Genomic DNA, 19,316 nt, shown 5'->3' on the forward strand with positions numbered 1-19,316 from the left:
AGGAAAGTCTCCCAGCTTTAACATGGTTAGTCCTGTGGTTTCCCACTTGAATGCAAATTAGACCAAGATGAGGGAAGAATATCAAAAAGATGTCAAAAAAGAGAAAGCTTACACCTTAGGAATAAGGGAAGGACTCGTAAAATCACCAAAATTTGAAGAATAGGAAACACCAAACATCAAAAGAGTTAGTAATCTAAGTTTATTTAATGAATGAAGGTGAATGCAGGGAAATACCCTGCTAAGCTTGGATAAAGTCAGTAAAAGCAGAGAAGAGATGTAAGAGCCTAAAAATACTGCTCAAACACTAATGAACATTTACAATAGTTAACCTAAGTAGTAGAATTTGCCTTCTTTAGGTACGTGTTCTGTGTACCTTAATTATGAAAACAGAAAAGTATGACATACACTTTGGGAATATTTTCTTGAAAATATTTTCTGATAGTTTCGGCACCCAAGAAATTAGTTTCATTTATCATCAAAGTTTAGTTAGATTAATGTGCTGGGAAAATGACAAATTGCTGTGTAAACCTACAGATTTGTCCTTTTTTATACATTTTCGGAAACATATCCTAAACCTGGATATCACATAAAATATAATTAATTTCTTTTCTTTCTTTCTTTTTTTTTTTTTTTTTTTTTTTGAGACGGAGTTTCGCTCTTGTTACCCAGGCTGGAGTGCAATGGCGCGGTCTCGGCTCACCGCAACCTCCGCCTCCTGGGTTCAGGCAATTCTCCTGCCTCAGCCTCCTGAGTAGTTGGGATTACAGGCACACGCCACCATGCCCAGCTAATTTTTTGTACTTTTAGTAGAGACGGGGTTTCACCTTGTTGACCAGGATGGTCTCGATCTCTTGACCTCGTGATCCACCCGCCTCGGCCTCCCAACGTGCTGGGATTACAGGCTTGAGCCACCGCGCCCAGCTTATAAAACATAATTTCTAATGTATTATAGACTCACTCTCTCCTCCCATACACACATCACACACATACTTTTTTTTTTTTTTTTTTTTGGAGACAGAGTCTCTCTGTCACCCTGGCTGGAGTGCAGTGGTATAGTCACAGCTTGCTGCAGCCTTGACCTCCTGGGCTGAAGAAATCCTCCTGCCTCAGCCTCCTGAGGACCTGGGACTATAGGCAGGCACCACTATGCCCAGCTAATTTTTTCATTTTTTGTAGAGACAAAGTTTCACTGTATTGCCCAGGTTGGTCCCAAACTCCTGAACTCAGGCTGTACTCCCACTTCAGCCTCCTAAAGTGCTAGGATTACAGGCCTGAGCCACCGTGCCCAGCCTATACAAACTATATTTAGCGTGAAGGATCTTTGATAATTGTGAGCACATACATGTTTAAACATATAATTTTATATTTTTATAGGATAATTGCCATGTTATAATAAACTAAGTCATATTTAATCAGAACTCTTATGAGTTATGATTAAAATCTGAACCAGGTAATCTGAACCAGGTAATCTGTGATTATCAATCTGAACCAGGTAATCTCTGCTTAAAGCATTTGAAAAACAAACATGAATAAAAATTAAGGCTGGGTGCAGTGCCTCACACCTGCAATCTTTGGAAGATCCCAAAGATGACTTCTTAAGCCCGAGTTTGAGACCAGTGAGAGCAAATGGTGGACCCTGTCTCTACAGAAAATTTAAAAATTAGCTGGGCATGATGTTACATTCCTGTGTTCCCAGCTACTCTGGAAACTGAAATGAGAGAATCACTTGATCCCAGGAGGTTGAGACTGCAGTGAATCATGATCATGCCACTGTACTTCATTCAGCCTGTGTGACGGAGGGAGACCCTGTCTCAAAAAATAAAATAAAAATTATTTTTGTCTGTGTCACAGATCAGTAGATTACAAAGTACCTTGATGAGAATGTCTTTCCCCAAATCCTTTCTTTGTACAGGTAAACAACCAAAGCAGTTTATTTTCTCATATTATTGTAAATCTTTCAGAGATGGAGATTATATCCTCTTAATGTTGATAATGTGCGAAATTACATTGTGTAACAATTTATGAGTATATTCTACAAGTAAACCTTTTAGATACTTTATGGAATTCCAGTACCCTTTACTAGTATTTTACTAACGTTCCTCTTTATGTAATGCTTCACACTATTTCTTTACATTTTTGCTTTATTTTTTTCCAGTCTTTTTGTGAAAGCAAATGGCTACATAGATATATCTGCTTTCTTTTTTTACAGTTAACAGTATAACATTAGTAACTTCCATTGCTTGTTCCATCATGTCAGTTGCCTGATAGACCCAACCATTCCCTTATTTTTTGACATGTAGGGTTTTCCGATTTCTCAGTTTTATACATCTTTGTTCATAAACTTTTCTGTATTTTCTTATGATACATTTTATGGGGTTCGTTTTTGGTTTTTGTTGTTGTTTTGAGACAAGATCTGGCTCTGTCACCCAGGCTGGATTGCAGTGGAACAATCTTGACTCACTGCTGTAACGGGGGGAGCCTACTCAGCTCCCAGTTCAGAAGAGGTTCTTGGCCTCTTACCCCAAAGAATGGGGAGAGGGGCCCTGGAGGTGTGGTGAGCTTACTGTTCAAATAAATATCATGGACCCAAAGAGTTTTGTGGAAGAGCAATTTATTAGACAGAGAGAGAGAATGAGAGAGAGCGCGAGCCCACGGTGTTGTGTGAGGGGATCCCGGAGCAGGCAGTCCATTCAGGTAAGGAGCAGCTGAAGTTTTAACCCTGAGTTACTCCCTCCCCATTCATGTTTTCGTCCAATGAGAGGAGTTCTTTCAAATGTCCTCTGGAGTGATTGATCTTTGACTCTGATACTGAATTGGCTACTTGGTCCACAGCCCTGAGTTACAGAACCCCCTCTTCCCTGAGCTTTCAGCGGAATATTTGGATAAAGAAGCCTCACCTGGCTTTCCCTACGTGGCCCGTGCTAGGGAACATCAGAGAAAGAACTTTACATTTGAAACCCCTCTGGTTCCCGGATGGTGGCCTGGAGTCAGGAAACCATGCCCCTTGCTGAACGGGAAGAGAAGTCCCTCTCTGCAGCCTCACCTCCCAGACTTACACCATCCTCACACTTTAGCCTCGAAAGTAGTTGGGACCTACAGGCACACACCATCACGCCAGGCTAATTTTTGTATTTTTTGTAGAAATGGGGTTTTGCCATATTGCCCAGGCTGGTCTCAAACTCCTCGGCCCAAGTCACTCTCCTGCCTCACCCTCCCAAAATGCTGGGATTACAGGGATTACAGGTGTGAGCCACCGTCCCTCTCCATTGTCTGGTTTTTTTTTTTTTTTTTACAATATGTTTCTTACAATATTTTCTTACATATGGAAGGATATGGCAAGTCCGAGACTCTTGGAATATACTGCTCCTTGGTATCTCTTGACCTAGAGAATCACTGAACTGTATGTCTAAAAAGCTGCTTTGTGTAGATCAGGAATTACTAATAGATTTTATGCCCTGGGTCACGTGTTACAGATTTGTAGTCACTGCCTGGAGTGCCATGTTGAGAGAGACCATAACAGGGCCACAACTGATTATTAATATCTTCTATACGCATGGAAGCGGGCATAAATAGACCACTGGAAATGTTTCCCCAATATCTGGGAAGTAACTTACTTACCCTTTTGTAATTTATAAGTAATCTATATTTTCTTATTTTGTTCTTTTTAGACATTTTTCTGAGTCATCAACTTTATAACTCCCCACAGATAATTTTTAGATTTTCTGAATAGAAACTTAAAAGTTGTCATCCAACTCATCCCTCGAATTGTCAGTTTTATTTCTTTTACTTTTAGTCCTCAGGCATGATGATTAGGGAGATCTTGGTCATTTCATCTGCAGATAAAACATTCTTCATGTTATTATAACTAGGTAGTTTATTGTTTCAGGGATTCGGTCTCATCAGTTGTTTCTCACACATGGAATTCACATGCTGTTCCTAATGAGCAGATGTACAGAATTAGAATTTCTGAAGAATATTTTGTTCAGATAATTAAATTTAAAAAGGAATAGTGTGTCTTGTCATTTGCACATAAGAATTATTTTAATTTTTATTTAAGGATTCGTTTAGCGTTTGGATTCCCTCTCATTCATTCCGTGTGTGTGTGTGTGTGATTTTTAAAAATAAATTCAAATGCAACTCTTTTGGTTTCTATCATCTTTCTAGATTGTATTGGAATAGTGTAACATGATTAACCAGTATGTACATTGCTCCTGTTTTACAATGTTGAATCTCTTATTGCTCCTAATTTTCTAGTTCCCTTGTTCACAGTGCTTTACAGCCAAAGCTGTATTTTTGCATCTTGGTACAATTTTATTCATCTCAAATAAGATAGGCTTTGAAAAAACAACCATATGTAATTAACATCTTCTACTTTGAGACGCCTTGCTGAACATACACATGAATCAGTGATAAGTCAATTTTAAGGAGTTTGCAGGAAATAGCTTGAGATAATAAAGGTTAAGCTGGCTCAAGATGGGTAGAGGATTATGTAGTAGTTGGAGTGCCTACTTTGTGCAAGATGCTTTGTTACCACAACCCAAATGGAGCAAAACCTCCTCTGTAATTCCAGGCAGCTTCACTGGCATTTGGTTCTCATTCCTAAATGCTAATCTGTTCCTTTGGTCCCTAGCCAGCTCTGAGTTAGACTAGAGGTTGGGGGAAGGAACCAAGCAACGAATAAGTGAAAAGAAAATAAGAAGACATAGAATTGTCTGGAGGTAGAAATATATGATATTATCATTTTTAAGGCTTTTTACCATTTACATACCATACTTTGGTATAAACTATATTATTAGTTCCATGTTACAGATGAATTTGAAGCTACAAGTCACTCGGCTAGCAAGTGGTAGGGACAGCAGACATTCTGGGAACAGGAGTTTTCTGATTGCTTCTGTTTTTTCAGGGAAGTATATAGCAAAGTCATCAGTATGAGGAGGAGAGGAGGAGGTGTTGGAGAGTAGAGAAATGAGGAGAAGGTGAGGAACAGTCTCCTAGGAGCTTAGGACCATGAATGGGATACTTAACAGTATTGACAGGCAACACTAACAACCCACCTTGGTTTAGTGGTAATAGATTTAAAGTCCAACCAGTGAGAAGCTCATTCAGCTTCTCACATTCAAGCATTGACTTGGTTTCACCCAGGACTAGAGTTTTCCTAAGTGACCATTAATATATGTATTCTTAATACCTAGCCCCCCCCCCCCACCCCTTTCTGAAAACTAACTCTCCAGGGACCATTTTAAAAGAGTATCTCAACAGGTGCACTGGATCCCATCTTCTCTCAGGATACCACTCACTGCTGAAAAGATGTCACTCACTGCTGAAATTGATTATGAATCACATAGTCTAATCAGAAAGGAAAGAAGAAATGGGTGTCAAGGACACCTGTGAGACAGAATGAGCAGGTGGTACATTTGGGAGGTCTTAAGAGGTTACTGAATTATTGGAATTAGAATCAAAGGGACAGTCAGTGTGATGGCTCATGCCTGTAATTCCAGCATGTTGGGAGTCTGAGGCAGGCAGATCACTTGAGGCCAGGAGTTTGAGACAAACCTAGCTAACATGGCAAAAACTCAAAAACTACTAAAAATACAAAAATTAGCCAGGCATGGTGGCACATGCCTTTAATTCCAGTTACTCAGGAGGCTGAGGCATGAGAATCACTTGAACCCAGTAGGGCGAAGGTTGCTGTGAGCTGAGATCATGCCACTGTCCTCCAGTTTGAGTGACAGAGAGAGTCTATCTTAAAGAAAAAAATATATAAATATATATAACTACTGTGTACTCTCCAAAATTAAAATTAAAAATAAGAAAAATCAAAGGGAAAGATTTGAAATGGCAGCTGAGAGTATACTTGAAATCAGATTGGAGAGGCATTTCAGTCATTACAATGGCAAGATTAGAGAGAGTAACTATGCAAGAAGATAAAGGAGTTGGAATAGAGAATAAGATTACTCACGGAAGAAGAGGACAAGGAACTGAGAGTCCATTGTATTGGAAGGATCATCTATTTGAATATTGATTTAAGCAAAACTTATTGCAGGGGTCAACAGCAATGAGCAACCAAAATGTTGTTCTCTGACTCTATTCAGAAAGCCCAAATGTTGGTCTCTAATTCTGTTTTCCACTAAAGGGAACTAGAACTCTTTGGAGACGTGGCTATTTTCAGATAAAAGTATTGCAACACTAAATCTATGAAGTTGGTAACGTAACTGTGGTTTTGTAAGACAATAACCTTATTAGGAAATACACAAATATTTAGGGGTAAAGGGCCATAATATGCATATAATTCAGAAAACAAATTATGCACATTCCTGTATGTGACAGAAGGAGAGAGAATACAAATGATAAAGCACACGGGATAAAATGTAACAATCGGTAAATCCACATAGAGAATATACAGTGTTAATTGTACTGTTTTTATTTTTATAACTTTCTGTAAATTTGAGATTACAGTTGCATGGGTCCACTTGTACACAGATGTTTTTTCAATCAGAGGCAGATCAAAAATACCCTATTCACAAGATATAAAACCTGTATACATATAGAACCAACTTGTCCTATAAGTTGGAAAACTCACGTCCCTCAGGGCCCACTGTGGGACATGAGTATGCATAGATTTAGGTGAGGGATGGGTGTTGTGGTCCTGGAACCACTCTTCCCTCCATGTATACTGAGGGAAGAGTGTATTTAAAAATAATTTTTAAAACTGTGACAAGAGTGGTATTGGAGAGACACAAGGTCATCCACTTAGTTAAGTGTTGAACTTGGACTGATTATATTCTGTGCGGTAAAATCAGGATAAGAGGTAGATTACTTACATCTCCAAGCTTTTGGAAACTTACATTTTCACCTTGATATTTTTATTTTGTTCTTTGTTTTTGGCATGATGACCTTTCATTTTTAGTTCAATGTTGTTTTATAACCAAAACTATTAAATTCTTTTCATATAACTTTATAGATCTTTTGAATTTAAGTCATCCTGTCTTAACCTTCATTTTCACAAGGTTCTCAGGGCATAAGTTGAAAACTTTGGAAGTCTGGGATTCTTTCTGTGCTTTTTAAAAACAGAGTTTTATTAAGATATAATTCACATGTCATATAACTTGTACATTTTAATAAAGTATACAAGTCAGTGGTTTTTAGTATATTCACAGTCAATTTTAAAACATTTCATCACCCCAGTAAGAAACCTCATTCTAGTTAGCACTCACTCCTGATACCCTTCACTACCCCACTGCAATTTCCAATCTACTTTTGTCTGTATGAATTTGCCTTATCTAGATATTTCACATAAATGTAACTATTTAATATGTGGCTTTTGTGGGTTTTTTTTTTTCATATAGAATAATGTTTTCAGAATTCACCTATGTTGTAGCATGTATCAGAGCTTTATTCTTTTTTTTTTTTTTTTTTTTTTTTTGAGACAGAGTTTCACTCTTGTTACCCACGCTGGAGTGCAATGGCGCGATCTCGGCTCACCGCAACCTCCGCCTCCTGGGTTCAGGCAATTCTCCTGCCTCAACCTCCTGAGTAGCTGGTATTATAGGCACGTGCCACCATGCCCAGCTAATTTTTTGTATTTTTAGTAGAGACAGGGTTTCACTATGTTGACCGGGATGGTCTCGATCTCTTGACCTCGTGATCCACCCACCTCGGCCTCCCAAAGTGCTGGGATTACAGGCTTGAGCCACCGCGCCTGGCCCAGAGCTTTATTCTTTTGTGTGGTAAATAATCTTCCATTGTGTGGATAGTCTACATTTCATTTGTCACTTGGTTGACATTGGGTTGTTTCTGTTTTCTTATGAATAAATGCTGCTATGAACATTTGTGTACAGAAATAAAAACATGTTTTTATTGTTCTTATACGTATCACTAGGAGTTGAATTGGCTGTGTCACATGGTCACTCTGTATCTACCTTTAAGAAAAGACCAGACAGATTGTGATTATCTATGTCCATGAAGAAAGTCAAAATAAATTGGAGTTGTTTAACATGGTGTCAGAAAGTCTTATGTTGACTTAATAACCACTATCATGTTGCAACTTTAGCAAGCATTATTCCCTTTGTTTAAATTGCAATTTCTAATTTTAAAGATATTTTATTATATGTAATAAAATGACAAGTAAAAATTGAATTCAATTTCAAAAAATATATATATTAAAGGAAAGTAGAAAGAAAAGAGTAGCATTTTTCTCATATTTTATTTGGCTTACTATAATAATAGAAAATTGCTCTTAGTTTCAGTTCTCCTAAAAGGCCAACTTACGTTTGAGATGTATATCCTCACTAGTAGAATGAGTTACATCATGCTTTCTATGTCCTGATGAAGTTTAATTTACCTTTAAATAATAGTTGTTACAGAGGATTGGATTAAAATCTGATCAGTGTGAGAATGGTTGATATATATGGTTTTTTTTCTTAAATTTGAACCATGAGAGTTAAGAGATTAACTCAGTAAAGCATTATATGCCCCTTTCCCAAAAACACATGCATTTAGAAGTAAATTAAAGATCAGGTGTAGAAAGTTTTTAATACCACTTCTACTGATCTGCTATCCACAGTATAATTTGGGGCTTTTTTTTTTAATCTATAAAAAATCAGAGTAATACCCTGTTTGCACCATTCATTTCAGAGTGGTAGAATGGCTGTCAGATATACATGGGATTTAGGTTTATTTTTATTTCTCTCTCTAACGATTCCCTTTCCCCCTCCTTCCCCTCTCTCTATTCTCTCCTCTCCTCCTTCCTTTTTTTTTTTTTTTTTTTTGTGTGTGTGTGGGTTTATTTCTGAGTGTTTGAATAGAAAGAAGGCCAGTTGGCAGTTGCCAGAAGGTATTCCTTAGGATTACTATGTTACTATATCAAAATAATAGCACACATGGGGCATTTGGATCATATCTGCCTCAAGGGTCCATCAGCTTTGAGGTATTAACAGAGATGTTCTTCCTGTGCAAGACCAATTGCGCTTCCACATCCATGGCGTTTTCTCTACACAGATTGCTGGCTTCACCTCAAGTCCAAAGCTTTAACTTGACCTGAATATTCCAGTTAACATTCTCTTTGTCAGAGGGGCATGAACTTCTCCCCTGTTAGAGAAAGTGTGTGTGTGTGTGTGTGTGTGTGTGTGTGTGTGTGAGAGAGAGAGAGAGAGAGAGAGAGAGAGAGAGAGAGAGAGAGAGAATTACCAATTACCTTTTTGACATGTTTCTTTTGTGTTGAATTCTGACAGCTCTCCACACAAGGAGATGCAAGTCAAGTGATTGGGCCTCTTACTGAAGGACAGAGAAGAAATGTGGCAGTAGTGAATTCACTGTATAAGTTGCACCAGTCAGTAACAAAGGTAACCTTTATTTATTTTTTTTTCTTTTTACTTAAATTCTTCTTGCCTCAAATTTGGACAGTTTACAAATTAATATTTAGTACTTTGGAAAAGAATACAACGAAAATGTGATTACAGGCCGGGCGCGGTGGCTCAAGCCTGTAATCCCAGCACTTTGGGAGGCCGAGGCGGGTGGATCACGAGGTCAAGAGATCAAGACCATCCTGGTCAACATGGTGAAACCCCGTCTCTACTAAAAAATACAAAAAATTAGCTGGGCATGGTGGCGTGTGCCTGTAATCCCAGCTACTCAGGAGGCTGAGGCAGGAGAATTGCCTGAACCCAGGAGGCGGAGGTTGCGGTGAGCCGAGATCGCGCCATTGCACTCCAGCCTGGGTAACAAGAGCGAAACTCCGTCTCAAAAAAAAAAGAAAATGTGATTACTATGAAATAAACTAAGGAGTTAACTCTTTTTAAACAGTCTTTGATTTTGACCTTCATTGTTTGTGTGACTTTTAGTCTGTACATTCAGTTTAAAACACATGAACTGTAGATCCTCAAGTTAGTTAAGTTTATTGAACAAATTATTGGAAGGCAAACATACATTTTCGTACTTTTTGAAACACCTACATAGTGTTTGATATAGTGTAGATGGTAGTAAATTATAGCAAAGCTAATGACAGAATAAGACCCTGAAGTCCTCCAACATGTCAAAAATGTTCTATTAGTATCTTTGCATTAAAAAGGTGGGGAGAAGCTGTATTGAAAACTGAATTTTTATGATATAATTACTGATGACTGCTTGCAAATAGACAGTGCGTATTCTTTTGCTCTTTTTCTACTACACATTTAAAAGAAATGACTGAACTCTAACTTGTTGGCCTCCATATATTACATCTAAGGTGAACTGTATTGTTAATTGCTAAGAAAGCAATACTCTCAAGTCCATCTGTGACTTTTGAGTAACTTGTGCTTAATTATTCTCTATAGGTCATTTTTTAAATATTTTTTAAGTAGGAAGACAATAATTTAGAAGACCTGAAGGACGCTAATGGTTAAAATAATGTTCTTGAAAACTTGACTTCTCATATGAACTTTAATGTACCAGATTGTGTTTTAGAATAATTTTAAGTGACTATTACTCATTTATTTAAAGATTTTAACAAGTCCTTTTATCAATTAGGGGTTTCTAAAAATGTGTGTTTTACACAGTAAACAAAATACATGTTAAAGAGTTATTAATGGGTACATCTCAGAAAGGTAAAAATTATTAAAAACACTAAATGATGTATTTCCCATTCTCTTTCATCATTACTCCAAAGCACCACAAGCAAAGAAAGATTGTGTTCTATCTAGCCTGCTTTAAATGTCTTTATTGATATTTTCAAATTTGCATGATGTTTGCATTGATTTATAAAAATTGAAATGCTGACATTTTTATTTTAAGGTCTTGTTGGAAATTAGAGTCAGCCTAAAGACAAATTATTTTTTTTTAAGAAATGAATAAATATGTCTTTATTCTGACGTTTTCAAGTTAAAACTTCATAATTAAAACCTATGTAAAATGAATAAAGGAAACATAGCTCTTAGTAGTATTAATGTTATTTGAAGTATATATTTGATGTATACACAAAATTATTTTTCAGCCTATCTTAATCTTGATTTTTAAAATTATGTATAAGATGATGTGGAAACAGTATTATATGCTATAATCAAAATTAGTATTTGTAGAAACAGACTTAAGCAAAACTATAACTGGATCAAAACCTTGTTCTAGGTCGTTTCCAGTCAGAGTTCATTCCCACCGGCAGCTGAGCAAACTATAATTTCAGCATTAAAGGTAAAATAATTTAATCTTTGACTCTATAGATCAGAGTGGTTTTAGGATTATTTGTTTAACTGAGTGGGCGATGTCACAGTTTCTAAATAATTCAGAATCCTCTCTATATAAAAAAGTAGCACGTTGATAATTATCCTAAAGAGAATAGATACCAGATGTGTTTATGTTTTCTAGAATTTAAAAATAGACCCTTTTGGTGTCTACAGATTGTGTTCTACTTAGGATAATTGTATACATAGAAGCAAGAGTCTTACATGTATTTATCTAATGGCAGTACATCTCAGTATTATCCCAGTAGAGCAATGGTTCTCCACCAGAGTCAATCCCCTAGGTGACATCTAACAGTATCTGGAGACGTTCTGGATTGACAGGACAAGGTGGAGATGCTACTGGCATCTAGGGAGTAGAGGCCAAGGATGTTGCTGAACATCTTGGACTACATAGGACAATGCCCACCCCTCTCTCATCACAGAGATTTTTAGTCCAAAATGTCAGTAATGCCAAGGTTGAGAAACCCTAATTTAAACGTGGCATAAAACCAGAATGTATTTTTATTTTTTGTATATGAACGTAAGTGTACCCCTTTTCTATTATTTAGGAAATTTTATTACAAATAATGGTATGAGATTCAGAGCCATATGTAGTTGACAGTATCTCTTTAAAAAACAAGCAGATTATTCATTTTTACAACAGTACTAGAGAGGCATATTTTGAAATATTACTGCAACCCTTCAAGTTATATATTTGTATTACCATTTTTATATATCTTAGAAACAATATCTTGTTCAAGGTCATATTGCTGATAAACACAGACCTTGTAAATTCTATAAAGAGTTAAGTCTACTACAGCTTGACACCATCATTCCTTTATTTGCTAAATATTTATTTAGTACTTGGTGAGTAAGTAAGGCCATATAGCATAGACTCTGGAGCCAAACTACCTGTAACCCATCTCAGCTATTTATCTAGCTATGTGACCTCAAACAAGTGAATAAGCTCTCTCTTGCCTTAGTTTCTGCATCTATAAAATGATACAATAAACCTACACAAAGGTAATAAATTTCAACGATTAGACTGGATTTAGGTCTCTAAGGGAGAGTTTTAAAAAGTGAGATCAAAGTCTACAAGTAAACCTTAAGGAGAAACGCATACGTAGAGAAAAGAGGAAACAAGGAAAGAACAATCAGAAGAAGGAAGAAAATTAGAACACTGTGTCACAAATCCTAAAGAGGGAGGGAGCTTTTAAAGTCAAATGCTTTAGAATTTACAGGGAATGAGGATTTAACAGGCACCAAAATGTAAGGACACTAAATTCATATATGAATGTATTTGATTCATTGAGGGTAAGAGAAGGAGACCGTCTATTTTCACCCAGTGTATTAAAAGTACACTTGGGTGTTTTCTCTGTATCCCTTTTTCTCCCATTGTGCTTTAAAATATTTTGCCATAATAAAATAATCGTTTTTAGTAAGGTTAGCATGCATATTGATGATCATAAAATCAGGTCAGTTTGACAAACCTTAAAGTCTTAACATTCTTGATTCCAGACAAGGAATGTATAGTCTTCTATTCTGTAATTCTACATTTTTTTTTTCTTCTAGCAGTAACTAGCAAACATTTTTTGATCACTACCCAAAATAAATACATTTTACTTTATGCCCTCATACATAATACATAAGCATTTACAAATATATACATAGATTTGTAATTGCATAAAGTGTACTTCTGTACAAATTTATCTATAGTTGATACAGCAGTTTCATAAAATAATACGTATCCTTATTTTGTGTATGCATTCTAGTATTTTCTAGGCTAAGCTACTACTTTTTAAAACATGATAGTAACCCACTGAATTGATTTTTTTTTTTGACCTCTAATGATCAGACACAACTCATAGTTTCAGAAAGTCCATTCTCTACATTAAGACAGAAGAATGCCTTCACTTTGCTTGATGATAAAAATCACTTGGAGAATTAAAAGTAGAAATTACTCAGAGACTATATTTCAGTCTAGGGTAGTTTCTTTGAATCTTTGTTTTTAACAGACAAAAATTATTATTTTAATATTAGTCACTTGGGCAGGGAGTTGGAGTCAGTGCAGGGAGAATTGCCCTAATCTTGGGCTACAGCCATCACTGAGGTTTGCTTACCAGGACCGGTACCCTGTGGAGCTGGGTGCTGCACTTTGTAAGGCATGCAGATTTCGCCTTTAAGAACTGGATGAGAGAAGACTGACAGTAAGTACAAGGCCCTCCTGCAGTGGCCTCGTCAGTTAGAGACTTAATTGCTCATGTTAATACACTCAGTGAAAGTTTTGACTTTGCTATTAAGTGTTATAAAAAACTGTTATGACTTATTAAGTAAAAAGTAAACAAAACCCTCAGACTTAGGATAAAAAAGAATGCTGAATTTCATAAAATCGTAGGAAATTTATTAAATTACTTTGAATTCAAGGTAGACAGTTATGATATACAAATGCTTGCAGCCCAAAAAATCTATTTAATTTTATTTGATAGAGAAGATATTATTAAACATACTTTTAAACTTACTGAAAAATGTAGATACAGACATTTAACAGTCCTTTCTTCTCTAGCTTGATGAAATTTTATCCAAAATTAAATATTATTGTAGGCTTGAAGTTCATCATTATGTATTATTTTTTCATTTATTCAAAAATATTTATTACCATATGCCAGGTATTAGTGATACACAGTGAAAGTCACAAATGAAGGCCTTTCCCATGTGGAGCTTTTACTGTAGTGAGGAGCCCAGTGGCGACAAGTGCTATGATGAAAAATAGAGCATAGTAAAGGATAGAGAATGGGGAATGGAAGGAAAGTGCTATTTTATATAGGCCTCTCTAATCAAGAGACATTTTAACAAAAATCTGAAGGAACTGAAGGGTGAGCCAAGCAGCCATCTGGGGCAGGTGTTCCAGGAATAGAGACCTGAATTGGACAACCTCGTAATATTCACAGAACAGCCAGGAGGCCAGAGTGGCTTGAGCAGAGTGAGTGACAGCAAAGGAGCAGGAGTGAAGCTGGAGAGGGAGCAGAACAGGGGTGGGGTGGAGAGCAGAACATGCAGAGTCTCCATCATCACATATTCTAAGCATTATCTAATATGTCACGAATGGCATAATTAATATTGAGTATACATTTAGAGTTATTTCATTATAACCACCATAGCTATAAGTATCATTTGAACCCCTTAGCCCAGTAAATCTGATCCATTTTTTACTGAGATTTGTCTTGTGAAGACAGTGATTACATTGCCAAATTTATATATGGCAAGGCTTCTTTCTCCCTTTTTGTGTGGGTTTGATGCTCTATATAAAGGAATATTCCAGATTGCTGAGGCTCCAATATTTTTGTAATTTTAACTATTTTAGGTAACTATTTTAAATGTATAACATATTTTTAACTATTTTAAATGTATAACATATTTTCTTGCTTTGTAAAGAGCATATGAAATACAATCTAATCTCCTTTCTCAGTTTCCTTGTTAGTTGTTAGTTTCTACCCATCCTTGAAATGAAGGCATTCCCCAAGATGCTCTCTTCTCTTCCTATTTCATATTTTCCCTGAGTGGGAAACCTTACCCAGCAGTAAAGTTTTCTATGTAAACCACCGTATCTTATGCAAGTAGAGATTTTTACTTTCTGATCATTATACCTGTTTTTCCGTGCCTTGTTTCACTGTCCAGGATCTGTTGTACAGTGTTGAATAGAACTGGTGAGAATGGACCTCATTCACTTGTTTCTGACTTGGAGGAAAGCATTCGGTATTTTACTGTTTTAAGTATAGTATTAAGTATAGGTTAATGATGTAATAATGTTAGCTGTAGGTTTTTAATAGATGGCCTTTGTCAGACTAAACAAGTTCCCTTCTTCTCTTAGTTTTCTATTTATTATAAATAATGTTGTTAAAACAACTTTTTCTATGTCTATTGAAATAATCATATGGCTTTTTTATTCTGCTAATGAAGTATATTATAGTAATTTAATTCCAAATATGAAACAAACCTTAGTCATGATGTATTACCCTTTTTATATATTCCTGGATACTTAATGTATCCTTTTATGTATTCCTGGATACTGATTCACTTAATTTTTGTTAAGGATGTTTACTTACATCTATATTCATAAGGAATATTGTTATAAAATTTTCTATGTCTTTATGTGGTTTTGGTAGCAATTTAATACTGGCCTCACTAAATGAGTTTGAATGTTTCTTCCTCTTCTGTTTCCTACAAGAGTTTGTGTAGAATTTGTATTATTTTTTTCCTCAGGTGTTTAGTAGAAATCACCGATGAAGCCATCTGGGTCTGTAGTTTTCTCTGCAGAAAGGCTTATAACTACACATTAATTGATTTAACAGACAAAAGGCTATTTGTGTTATCTATTCTTCTTAAATGAGCTTTGATACTTCGTGATGTTGAAGGTGTTTGTCTACTCACCTTAGTTATTTCATTTGTCAGAATAATCTATATAATACTTAAAATCCTTTTGTGCTTCGTTTGTTGCTTTGTTTAAAGATGGTGTCCCGCTATGTTGCCCAGGCCGGAGTGCAGTGGCTCTTCATTGGCACTATTATAGCATGCTACAGCCTTAAATTCCTGGGCTCAAGGGGTCCTTCTGCCTAAACCTTTGAAGTAGCTGGAACTACAGGCATCCACCACAGTGCTGAGCTCACTTAACTATCTTTTTGATGTCTTTAGGACCTATAAGGATAACCTCTTTTTCATTTTTGATGTTGTTATTTGTATTCTGTTTTTTTCTTGATCAATACAGCTAGGAGTTTAGCAACTGTGTTAATCTTTTCAGTGAAACAGCTTTTAGCTTTATTAGTTTTCTAATTACTTTTGGGTTCTGTATATATCTTATTACTGATTTCTAATTTAATTCTGATAACAATTAAATGTTAATGATTTTGCCTTTCTTTAAGTAAAAGCGAGTTTATTAAGAAAAGAAAAGAATGACTACTTCTTAGAGCAGCCAAATGGTGATTTTTTAATAATTATTTTAAATCATCATTTAAAATCTGATGAGTTTAAATTTTATCATGTGAGTGTGATGGCAATGAACTCTCCTAATTTTCTTTTGCCCGAAATGTATTTTACTCTCATCTTTGAAGGATATTTATACAGAAAACATAATTAAGGATTTGAGAGTTTTTTTCTCTCAGCACTTAAAATATGTTCTACTGTTTTCTGGCCTCCATGCTTTCTAATAAGAAGTCATTACCTACTAAAATCATTTCCCTTGTATGTATGTAATGTTTTTTTTTTTTCCTAGTTTCAAGATTTTCTGTTTATCTTTGGTTTTCAGCAGTTTATGGTGTGCCTAGGTGTAGTTCGCATCAAAATTATGCTGTTTGGGATCTGCTGGCCTTCCTGAATCTGTAAATTCATGCTTTTCATTGTTTTGGAAAGTTTGACGCATTTTTCCCTCACAAGTAGTTTTGCTGCCTTACTCTCTCTGCCCCATTCTTTTCTCTTCTTACAGGACTTCAGTCACCAGTATGTTAGACATTTTGCAGTTGTTTCATAGGTTTAATTATTTTTTAGTATGTTTTCTCTTCTCCAGAGGGATTTCTGTTAATTCTATCTTCAGGTTCATTGACTCTTTCCTCTGTCATCACTACATAAAATTCTTCTACTAAGCCTATCCAGTCAATTTTAAAATTTCAGATAGTATAATTTTTTAGTTTAAAAGTACCTTTTTTTTAAACATTTTATTCACTCTACTGGGATTTCTTATTTATTGTGAGCATATTTTTCTTTGCCTCATTGAGGTTCTTGCCTGATAATTCTGGAGTCTGGTTTATCTCAGGGTTGGCATCTCTTGATTGTCTTTTCCTTTGAGAATTGATAGAATTTCCTAGCATTTTCTATATGTAGTAATTTTGAACAAATCCTAAGCTCTATGAATGTTATGTTGTGTAGAACCAGGAATTTTTTTTTTTTTTTACATTTCTTATAAGCGTGTTGATTTTGCTTTAGCAGACAATTAACTTGGTTATACTCAAACTGCGTGCTCTCGTATCTGCAGTTGGCCACACCTCAGTCAGTTCACTTCTTTAAGCCTCAATTGCAAGCCACATTTAGTTTGCTCTCCACTTGCATTGTTAATGAGTTAGCTGAAGACTTGTGCTGAGTTTAAGCATAAAATTAGGCAGTCCTCTCGAGCTGTCTCCTTTTCAAGCTCCCTCTCAGTCTCCAGCAGCTCTGCACCACTGCTGTGACCTCATAGTTGTACTCCTTTTTGTAGTCTAACTCATCCAGTTCATTATCCAACGTGATTTTTCCTAAATCCAAATCCTTAACCACATTTTTTGTATTGCTTAAAATCCATCATTGAAGGCCAGGCGCGGTGGCTCAAGCCTGTAATCCCAGTACTTTGGGAGGCCGAGGCGGGTGGATCACGAGGTCGAGAGATCGAGACCATCCTGGTCAACATGGTGAAACCCCGTCTCTACTAAAAATACTAAAAATTAGCTGGGCATGGTGGTGCGTGCCTGTAATCCCGCTACTCAGGAGGCTGAGGCAGGAGAATTGCCTGAACCCAGGAGGCGGAGGTTGCGGTGAGCCGAGATCGCGCCATTGCACTCCAGCCTGGGTAACAAGAGCGAAACTCCGTCTCAAAAAAAAAAAAAAAAAAAAAAATCCATCATTGGTTTCCTGGTCCCTTTAGGATAAATTCCTAACTTCTTAGTAGCCTGTACCTCTGTGTCTTCCAAACACTTGTAATCTATACGTGCTGTATGCCTTGTGGTTGTCCAATTACCTCATCTTTCCCAAACTCCTATGCCTGGGAAAATCCAAGACTTTTTTAGTGTCAACATGATGCTCAAAGGAAGTATTCACTGGACCTTTCCAGATTTTGGATTTTGGGCTACTCAAGCTGTGTAACTTTTTAACTATTGTCACTGGACTCTGAGCTCCTATATGGAGGGCAAACTTTATGTACACACACACACACACACACACTCTCTCTCTCTCTCACACATACCTATATACCTACACACACATTCCTGTACATTGTATATTTATTTTTACCAGCGATTAAGGGCTATAGATTAGGAATTTAATGATTAAGGGTCCCATATTTTACCTTTTCTCATTGATTTTGATGATTTGTTTGAGCCAAAACTATCTATCTTCATTATATTTATTTCTCTTTGAAGTGACTATAATATACTTACTTTTTTTATTGTAAATGTTTTAAGCCTCAGTCATTATTTCCACACCAAAAACTCATAACTAAGACCTAGGATTTTACATCAAGTAACTGATGATTTAATCCCCATTGAACAGTTTCCCAACCATGGCACTGTCGACATTTTGAGCTAGGGAATTCTTTATTATAGGGACTGTTCTATATTCCATAGGATGTTTAGCAGCATCTCTGTCCTCTACCTACTAGATGCTGGTAACAAACTTGTGCCCCTATCCCCAACTGTGACAATAAAAAATGTCTCCAAACAATACCAAATGTTTCCTGGGGAGCAAAACTGCACATGTTTGAAAATCACTGCTGTAGAACTCTCAACAGAAACCTAACTCTTAAAATGCCCAATTGTTGTGCCCTGTTAGAATCATTGTACTGGAGCCTACTTGAGGGCAGAAGGTGGGAGCAGGGGGAAGGAGCAGAAAAAATAACTATTGGGTACTAGGCTTAGTGCCTGGGTGATGAAATAATTTATACATCAACTCCCCATGACACAGCAGACCTCTGTATAATAAACCTACACATGTACCCCTGAACCTAAAAGTTAGAAAGAATCAATGTCTGTTTATTATATTCACTTTGGTTAAAAGCATGTGATGTTGTTCCAGTTCTTAAATTGTTACTTTTGGTCTTACCTAACTCTTTTGTGAAACTTAAATGTGTTTATTTGACCTTTACCTCATTAGTTGAACTACTGTCTAATTCTGTATGCCTTCCTTTCTCCATGGACACATTTAACCACTGAACCTTTTGGAAAAAATAACAAGAATGGGGATATCGAAATTGCTTAGTGCCGTGTTCCACATATTTTAAGCTTTAAAAATCATTACTGATAGTGGTTAGGGAGAGGAGCAGACTTCTGTTAACTTAGTCTGCGTTTGGTATAATATGAAACTGTTAGTTACAGTGTTTCTCACATCTCAGAT

General features: G+C 36.3%; 1 protein-coding gene across 4 annotated transcripts in view; it reads left to right on the plus strand.

Annotated features, from left to right (window-relative positions):
• The window catches only part of COG5 (component of oligomeric golgi complex 5), a 386,409-nt gene that overhangs the window by 317,116 nt on the left and 49,977 nt on the right, over positions 1–19,316 (plus strand). For all 4 annotated transcript variants that reach the window (XM_039472963.2, XM_039472962.2, XM_074379246.1 and 1 more), the window contains 2 exons: positions 9,231–9,341; positions 11,098–11,160. In XM_039472963.2, the coding sequence (XP_039328897.1) occupies positions 9,231–9,341; positions 11,098–11,160 (174 nt within the window). The remainder of the gene's footprint in view (positions 1–9,230; positions 9,342–11,097; positions 11,161–19,316) is intronic.

This window comes from Saimiri boliviensis, chromosome 10 (genome assembly GCF_048565385.1).
Source record: "Saimiri boliviensis isolate mSaiBol1 chromosome 10, mSaiBol1.pri, whole genome shotgun sequence".
Taxonomy (NCBI): domain Eukaryota; kingdom Metazoa; phylum Chordata; class Mammalia; order Primates; family Cebidae; genus Saimiri; species Saimiri boliviensis.